Here is a 9,344-nt window from a genome sequence, read left to right on the forward strand (position 1 = left end):
TCCAGTTGTTTTGCCAGTTACCTTAAATCTGAGTCCTCTGGTTCTCAATCCTTCCACCAATGGGAACAATTTCTCCTATCAGGTTCCTCATTAATTTGAATACTTCCATCCAATCTCCTCCCAAACCTTTCTGAGGAGAACAGCCATTACTTTGATAATCCAATCAAGTTTCTGAAGTCTCTCATCCCCAAAACCATTCTTTTAACTTTTTTCTGCACTGTTTCCAATGCCTTCACATCCTTTCCAAGGTGTAATGCCTAGAATTGGATACAATAATCCAGTTGAGGCTGAACTGCATTGCTTTCTGAAGGTCCGCCACGACTCCCTTGCTGTTGTATTGTGAAATTCTACTCCTGATATTGCACTTTTCATTTTGCGAATGCTTTTCAGGAATTTGGGCTCAGGGGTCAGTACGTTCGAATGAACATCGTGTGGTGCACGCTGATCTCAGCACACAAATCCCTGATGAGCATTCCTGTTGTGCAAAGCTTTGTGGTTGGAGTGTTAGTCTATAACACCTACCCCAAGGAGCAGAGTTTCTGGTCAAACAGCATCCGTCTGTCTATGAATAGCCTTAGTACGAAAAGGTCCTTTGGCATCTCTCTGTTTTTGAGAGAGAGAAGTGGTTACAGCATGAGAGACACCACTCTGCATCGCACGCGGCTGACCAGAAATCTCTCCCACAACCTGCCATGCATAGATGGATTAGTAGGCTGATTATCTACCTGCTTGGCCACATCATGAATACTATTTCTGTGACTAGCAAACCACAAACCCCACAAGAAATTGAACTAATTGCTTCTGGCTTAGAGGCAGGAGCACTGCCCACTGAGCCACACAACCTGCCGAGTGTTTTATCAGGTAACATGACATTGAACTGCGTGAATATCTGGATAGGGTCAGCTGCTGTGTGTTAGGAGGATGAGTGCAGATGGAAAAGATTAAATATTTTGTGGAACATTTGTGACCAGGAACGTGGCTGATGAAGGATGAATCATGTAGGATGAAAAAACTAAGACAGCTATTCTTTGGAACAATATATAGATAGCCCGACTAGAGAGGGGGCTATACTGGACCTAGTACTGGGGAATGAGCCCGGTCAGGTCTTCAAAGTTTCGGTAGGGGAACATGTGGCAAATAGTGACCACAATTCTGTTAGCTTTAGGATAGTGATGGAAAAGGATGAGTGGTGTCCCAAGGGTAAGGTGTTGGATTGGGGGAAGGCTAACTTTAGTGGGATTAGGCAGAAATTGGCAGCTCTTGATTGGGAGAGGCTGTTTGAGGGTAAATCCACATCTGGCATGTGGGAGTCTTTTAAGGAACAGTTGTTAGGGCTACAGGACAGGCATGTGCCTGTAAAAAAGAAGGCTAGGAAGGGTAGGATTCGAGAACCAGGGAAATTGAGGGACTGGTCAAAAAGAAAAGAGAGGCGTATGATAGGTCCAGGCAGCTAAAAACAGAGGGAGCTCTGGAGGAGTACAAAGAAAGTAGGAAAGAACTCAAACAGGGAATTAGAAGGGCAAAAAGGGGTCACAAAATGTCCTTGGCAGACAGGATTAAGGAGAATCCCAAGGCATTTTATTCATACGTTAGGAACAAAAGGGTTGTCAGGGAAAAAAGCGGACCTCTCAGGGACAAAAGTGGGGAATTATGCTTGGAGCCCAAAGAAGTAAGGGAGATCCTAAATGAATACTTTGCGTCAGTATTCACAAAGGAGAGGGATGTGTTGACTGGGAGTGTCTTGGAGGGGAGTGTTGAACCGTTGGAGAAAATCTCCATTACAAGGGAGGAAGTGTTAGGTTTGTTAGAGAATATAAAGACTGACAAATCCCCAGGGCCTGATGGAATCTATCCAAGGCTGCTCAGGGAGACGAGAGATGAAATCGCTGGGCCTCTGACACAAATCTTTGTCTCGTCACTGGTCACAGGTGAGGTCCCAGAGGATTGGAGGATAGCTAATGTGGTCCCATTATTTAAGAAGGGTAGGAAAGATAACCTGGGAAATTATAGGCCGGTGAGCTTGACGTCCGTGGTGGGGAAGTTGTTGGAGAAGATTCTTAGAGATAGGATGTATGCGCATTTAGAAAGGAATAAACTCAATAACGATAGTCAGCATGGCTTTGTGAGAGGGAGGTCATGCCTCAGTAACCTGGTGGAGTTTTTTGAAGAAGTGACTAGAATGGTTGACGAGGGAAGGGCCGTGGATGTCGTCTATATGGACTTTAGTAAAGCGTTTGACAAAGTCCCTCATGGTAGGCTGGTGAAAAAGGTTGGATCTCATGGGACAAAGGGGGAGGTGGCTAGATGGGTGGAGAACTGGCTTGGTCACAGAAGACAGAGGGTGGTAGTGGAAGAGTCTTTTTTCGGCTGGAGGCCTGTGACTAGTGGTGTTCCGCAGGGCTCTGTATTGGGACCTCTGCTGTTTGTGATTTATATAAACGATCTGGAAGAAGGTGTAACTGGGGTGATCAGTAAGTTTGCGGACGACACAAAATTGGCAGGACTTGCAGATAGTGAGGAGCATTGTCAGAGGCTACAGAAGGTTATAGATAGGCTGGAAATTTGGGCAAAGAAATGGCAGATGGAGTTCAATCCAGATAAATGCGAAGTGATGCATTTTGGTAGAAATAATGTAGGGAGGAGCTATATGATAAATGGCAGAACCATAAAGGGTGTAGATACGCAGAGGGACCTGGGTGTGCAAGTCCACAGATCCTTGAAGGTGACGTCACAGGTGGAGAAGGTGGTGAAGAAGGCATATGGCATGCTTGCCTTTATAGGACGGGGAATACAGTATAAAAGTTGGGGTCTGATGTTGCAGATGTATAGAACGTTGGTTCGGCCGCATTTGGAATACTGCGTCCAGTTCTGGTCGCCACACTACCAGAAGGACGTGGAGGCTTTGGAGAGAGTACAGAGGAGGTTTACCAGGATGTTGCCTGGTATGGAGGGGCTTAGTTATGAGGAGAGATTGGGTAAACTGGGGTTGTTCTCCCTGGAAAGACGGAGGATAAGGAGAGACTTAATAGAGGTGTATAAAATTATGAAAGGCATAGATAGGGTGAACGGTGGGAAGCTTTTCCCCAGGTCGGTGGTGACGTTCACGAGGGGCCATAGGTTCAAGGTGAAGGGGGGGAGGTTTAACACAGATATCAGAAGGACATATTTTACAAAGAGGGTGGTGGGGGCCTGGAATGCGCTGCCAGGCAAGGTGGTGGAGGCGGACACACTGGGAATGTTTAAGACTTATCTAGATAGCCATATGAACGGGGTGGGAATGGAGGGATACAAAAGAATGGTCTAGTTTGGACCAGGGAGTGGCACAGGCTTGGAGGGCCGAAGGGCCTGTTCCTGTGCTGTATTGCTCTTTGTTCTTTGTTCTTGTTCTTTGTACTGGAGCTTTACTTAATTCAGCTTTCGGAGTCTTTGCAGAAGATTAAAATCAGCTTTCTCATTTTCTGCTTTTAAGTTTTTATAAACCGTCAATATTATCTGACTTAAAAAATGCTCATTTTACTTGGTTATGAGCAAGACCAAGATGTTAAAAAGGCATGGGAATTCAGATTAAACGGTATGATACTGAGATATGCAAAGGGACCTTGGATTGTAAGTCCATAGCTCGCTGAAAGCTGGACTGGCGGGTACGGTTGTTTTCTTTGGAACAGAGGAGGCTGAGGGAAAATGTAAATAAAATGTATAACATTTTGAGGGGTGTAGATAAAGTTGATCGGAAATCCCCATCTCCTACCATTAAGGTGTCCATAACCAGAAGGCATTTGTGCAAGGGTTAGGAGGTTTAGAGAGGATTTGATGGGAATTTGGCAGCTTAGATCTGGAACTCGCTGCCTGAAAGGGTCATGGAGGCAGAAATCCACATAACATTTACAAAGTGCTTGCATATGCACTTGTAATGCAAGTCTATGGGCCAAGAATTGGGAAATGGAATTAGGCTGGAGGATAAATGGCCTCTTTCCAAGCTGTAAATTTCTCTGATGCTATGCCAAAGTTCCTCAAGACTTCCATTAGCTCACTGCTGGAACTACAGACAAATCCTCTGAAAAAGGGCCCCCATTGTTATTGTAAGTTTCAGTTTATCTTTTACAGGGTGTTTTGCAATCCCGATAGAGAGCAATAACCTTAAAATGAATTAGTCCCAAATGATCCCAAGTGCAATTTCAAAGTCCTTTAAACTCTGCCTCCTGTACATAAGATCCTACATTTTATTTACCATCGCCAGGCATGTTTATGGCAGGGCAGTGGGGTGGGGCGCACATCTAATAGAGCGTGTTTCCACCCCACCACTCTCCCACCTGCACCGAGCTCACCCCCATAATATGTGAGGTGTGTGGGCACCAATATCGGCAGCCCCCCCACTGTATTTAAATAGGTAATTAAGAGTTAATTCGCCTTGTTACCAAGCCAATTTACCCTGATATTATGAACCAAGAGTTAATTAGGCTCATTACCAAGCCAACTGATCCTGATATTATGCTACTCGTGTCATAAAACGTGTGGCACGGGATGTTTGGTGGGAGCGAGCAGCCCTTTTTTAGTTACATTCATCTGCCCTTTGCGGATCGAGGGCTCCCCCCCGCAAGATGGAAACCCCCCTTTCTTCCTAATTCTTACAGCCTTAGATCAAACCCTCCCTCCCCAAGGCCAGCTTTGGGGATCCATGGACCTTCTTCCTCCTTCTCCTGTGGTTCCGACAGTGGCCACTAACATACTCTAGGTGCTGCTGGGACTGATGGAGTGTTGGCCAATCAGCTGGCTGCTCCAGAGGATGGAGCTTCCTCCCCAGTAAGGGGTGCAAGTCCCAATCAGCTCTTGTTGGTTACACCCGCAAAGAGTTAAGTCTGGGCCAAGGGCCAGCGTGGTGTCGATCGGCTCCAGGCCAACTTTGTTTCCAGGGGGCAAACCATCTATTCCACCAAGTTCCCTGGATATGATTAACACCAATGAGGCTCTCACCTAGGAACCCTCTCTCCAAGGGGTTATAACAGCCCTGATGGCATAGCTTTCCAGGGTTCCTTTTCAAACAACCAACCACTAACACTCTGGTTCATAGCCCAGTCACCCCTGGTAAAAACAGCTCTTTAGTGTGTTTGAGCTCATCAGACAGCTTTTAGATTTCAGTACCTTTTGGCCAGCTTCTACATTGCTTTGCCAAAAGCTCCTCTCTGTCCTCTTGTCATTTTCTTTAGAAAGATCAGCTTGCTTCTCCTGACCATCTGGAGTTGTGTTCTTCCACATGTGGCACAGTGGTTAGCACTGCTGCCTCACAGCGCTAGGGTCCCAGGTTCAATTCCAGCCTTGTGTGTGGAGTTTGCATATGCTCCCCGTGTCTGCGTGGGTTTCCTCTGGGTGCTTTGGTTTCCTCCCACAGTCCAAAGATGTGCAGGTTAGGTTAATTGGTTATGCTAAATTGTCCATTAGCATCAGGGGGATTAGCAGGGTAAAATGCATAGGGTTGTGGGAATAGGGCCTGGGTGGGATTGTGGTCGGTACAGACTTGATAGGCCAAATGGCCTCCTTCTGTACTGTAGGGATTCTATGATTCTATAACAGGCTGAAACCTGATGCACCCTTTATGCTTCAATTTTCTTTTTTTGGCCACCTATCTATCATTTCCAAAGCAGTGTCAGCCAAAGCCTGATTTTCCAGAAATGATCTCAATGCCAGGAATTTCATTTGAGCCTCTTCATAGATGCTTGGCTTAGTTTCACTGAACTTTTGTGACCATCTCAAACCAGAAGCTCATTCAGTGTGATGACCATTCTTTGTGTGAAGGAAACCTCTTGATATTTCGAGCCAAAATTTATACTTTGCTGGTTTGAATCATTGCTCTCATTGACAATTCACACACTATCAAATAATTTTTTCTATATCACAGATATAGAAACATAGAAAAACTACAGCACAATACAGGCCCTTCAGCCCACAAAGTTGTGCCAAACATGTCCCTACCTTAGCGATATGTTGTATACCTCAGTGAGGTCAGGGGTTAATTTAAATTGTGCCTGCAGGGTTGGAAGTGAAAAGAAGTGGCTCTACCATTCTACCCAATTTTCCTTTTCCATTATAGTTAATGGACAGGAAAATTGGCAGCATTTAAAAGGGGTGACATACCCAATGAGAACAGTTAGAACAGTTTAAATTGGCCCCCGGCTCTTGGATGTCACCTTTCCGGGCTGAAAAACTCAGGTTACTCAAATCTCCCCTATATAATTCACATTGCTAACAATAAGAATCAGCCCCATAGCTTTGCATTTCTATCACTGCTTTAATGTCTCTCTTGCATCTCAGGAAACAAAATGTGACACAGTCCTCAGTGTAGTGTGATCAAATCACTGCAGTGTTTGATCATGACTTTCTTTATGTGTAGTCCACCATCTTGTCTATGTAGTTCAAGCTTCTGAAAATCCAAATACACCATATCCACTGGTTCTCCCTTAACTATTCTGTCAATAACATCCTCAAATTAAAAACTCCAACATGATTTCCCTATCATAAATCAATGTTGAGTCTGTCCCAATCACACCATTATTTTCTAAGTAATGAGTTATCATATCCTTTGGAATAGATTCTAGCATTTTCCTTATTACTGATGTCATGTTAACATGTCTGTAGTTAGTTGTTTTCTCTCTCCCTCCTTAAGTAGTGGGGTTACATTTCCAATCTTTAGACACCATTCCAGGATCTATAGAATTTTGAAAGATGATCACCAATACATCCACTATCTCTACAACACCTTCTTTCAATGCTCTGGAACGTAGATCATCAGGTCCAGAGGATTTATCAACTTCCAGTTCCATTAATTTCTCCAGCCTTACATTTTTACTAATACTAATTTCTTTCAAATCCTCAATCCCATTAGTCCCTTGACACCAACACCCACCCCACCCTCCGCCGCCCCCACCCCCCATCCCCAAAATTTTCAGGGAAGAGGTTTTGTATTTTCCTCCATGAAGTTTCTCTGCCCATTATAAATTCTCCATTATCTGCCTGTAATGGTCCCAAAATTTTCCATACCAACCTTTCCCTTAGAAGCATAGAAGCTTTTACAGTCTGTTTTTATGTTCCTCGCTACTTTAATTTACATTATATTTTCTCTTTCTTTATCAATTCCTTTCACAGCTGAATTTTAAGATTCTCCCAATCCTCAGGCATACCACAATTTTTTTTTCGCAACTTTATAAGCCTCTCCCTTTGATCTGATAGAATCTTCCTGTTAGCCATGGTTGGATCATTTCTCCTGCTGGCTATTTCTGCCTTAAAGTAATGTAATGGAGGGATGGCCTTTCCCTATTGAGCCTTTGCAGATCCTGAAGGACCAGTGTGGACCCATATTTGGGTCCAGAAGGGAAAAAACAGTTTGGACCAGTATTCTTATTTCCCCGTATGACTGTATTTTTCCTTCTGGGGGATTTGACTCGAGCTTTAGTACATCTCTCAGCATGTAGTCCTGACCCTTAGGATGTCTGCATGCTTGGTCACCAACAGCTCTTTTGAAGTGAAAAACCAGAATTACCACAGCTTTGAGCTTAATAGCCTTGGAGGGAACCTTTCTCAAATACCCCTTGAAAAACTAGATACAACCATGTCATAAGGCATGTTGCAGTCCATTCGGGTTACAACGTCCTCAAAGACGTTATGGGGGTAGCAATTGGACTACATTGCACCTGTTTTACTGGAAGAAAATAGTCAAAGCAGGAACCAAAGGATTCTTGCAAGATGTTGGGTCGGGCTATTTCTTTCAAGTATTCTTACCAACCATGTAAAACAAACATAAGATTAGAGGGTATGAGCTATAAGGAGAGGCTGGACACATTAGGGTTGTTTTCTCTGGAGTGGTGGAGGCTGAGGAGGAGACCTGATAGAAGTCTATAGAGTTATGAAAGGCATAGATAGGGTTGACAGTAAGAATCTTTTTCCCAGAGTTGAAAATGTCTAAGACTAGATGACATGCATTTAAGGTGAGAGGCGGAAAGTTCAAAGGAGATGTGAGGGGCAAGTTTTTTTTGCACAGGGAGTGGTAGGTGTCTGGAAACTGCTGCCAGTGGTGGTGGTGCAGGCAGATATGAAGGGCCTGTTCCTGTGTTGCACTGTTTTATGTTCTATAAGTAAACAAAAGGCAATCTATCACCACCTTATCATAACTGAAATATGATAAATAGGGCAGGTAATAGGGCTGCTGTCCTTGGGTTTCTTTAGTGATCCCTGCAGCTACCCATAAAAAGCAAGTTGTTTTTTAAATAAAATCAGAAATGAAGCCTACAAAGCCAGGAGGACTAAGATATTGTCCCAACTCTCATCCCAATACACCCCCCCCCCCCCCCCCCACCCCCCGCCCTTTCTTTCACTTGCTTATTGGAGTGATCATGTTAATAGATTCATGTTTTGCTTTTCAGGTACCATTGGAGACTGGAAAAATCACTTCACCGTGGCTCAATCGGAAATGTTTGACAGAATTTTCCAAGAAAGAATGAAGGATGTACCATTAGAGTTTGTCTGGGATAATGAATAATGAATGTGATATTCTAGAAACAAATGGAAGAGGTTTTTGCTGGACCATGCATTTATGTATGTCCAAACAGGTTATTTGTGGTGAATTATGCTGAGGGTGAATTTATACATTTTAAATACAGTTGACCATGTATATCCTTCAATGCATGAAAGCTTAGTTACAGGATGAGTATTAACCATTTGACAACTATTAATCATTCGAATCCTGTGGATTGGCAAAAAAAAAATAATTGGGACGTTTTTGTTTTATGGATGGAGAATACATTTATGATTTCTGCATGGAAACTAATGAGGCAGATAATCAAAACTGACGAGATTTCAACCATATTCAAAAGAATATATAAAATAGAGAATAGATATGTATTATTTCCTAAAAAAAATAGAATTTTAGATTTATGGAGCACTCAGGAGAGATTGGGTAAACTGGGGTTGTTCTCCCTGGAAAGACGGAGAATGAGGGGAGATCTAATCGAGGTGTACAAGATTATGAAGGGGATAGATAGGTGAACAGTGGGAAGCTTTTTCCCAGGTCGGAGGTGACGATCACGAGGGGTCACGGGCTCAAGGTGAGAGGGGCGAAGTATAACTCAGATATCAGAGGGATGTTTTTTTACACAGAGGGTGGTGGGGGCCTGGAATGCGCTGCCAAGTAGGGTGGTGGAGGCAGGCACGCTGACATCGTTTAAGATTTACCTGGATAGTCACATGAGCAGCCTGGGAATGGAGGGATACAAACGATTGGTCTAGTTGGACCAAGGAGCGCCACAGGCTTGGAGGGCCGAAGGGACTGTTTCCTGTGCTGTACTGTTCTTTGTTCT

At 43.9% G+C, this 9,344-nt stretch overlaps 1 protein-coding gene across 8 annotated transcripts in view; it reads left to right on the forward strand.

The window, feature by feature from the left end:
• LOC144493581 (amine sulfotransferase-like) overlaps window positions 1–8,927 on the forward strand; it is a 96,963-nt gene extending 88,036 nt beyond the window's left edge. For all 8 annotated transcript variants that reach the window (XM_078212695.1, XM_078212701.1, XM_078212699.1 and 5 more), the window contains one exon: window positions 8,412–8,927. In XM_078212695.1, coding sequence (XP_078068821.1) covers window positions 8,412–8,527 — 116 coding nt within the window. In that variant the 3' untranslated portion in view covers window positions 8,528–8,927. The remainder of the gene's footprint in view (window positions 1–8,411) is intronic.
• Window positions 8,928–9,344: the final 417 nt, after the last annotated feature.

This window comes from Mustelus asterias, chromosome 5 (genome assembly GCF_964213995.1).
Source record: "Mustelus asterias chromosome 5, sMusAst1.hap1.1, whole genome shotgun sequence".
NCBI lineage: Eukaryota > Metazoa > Chordata > Chondrichthyes > Carcharhiniformes > Triakidae > Mustelus > Mustelus asterias.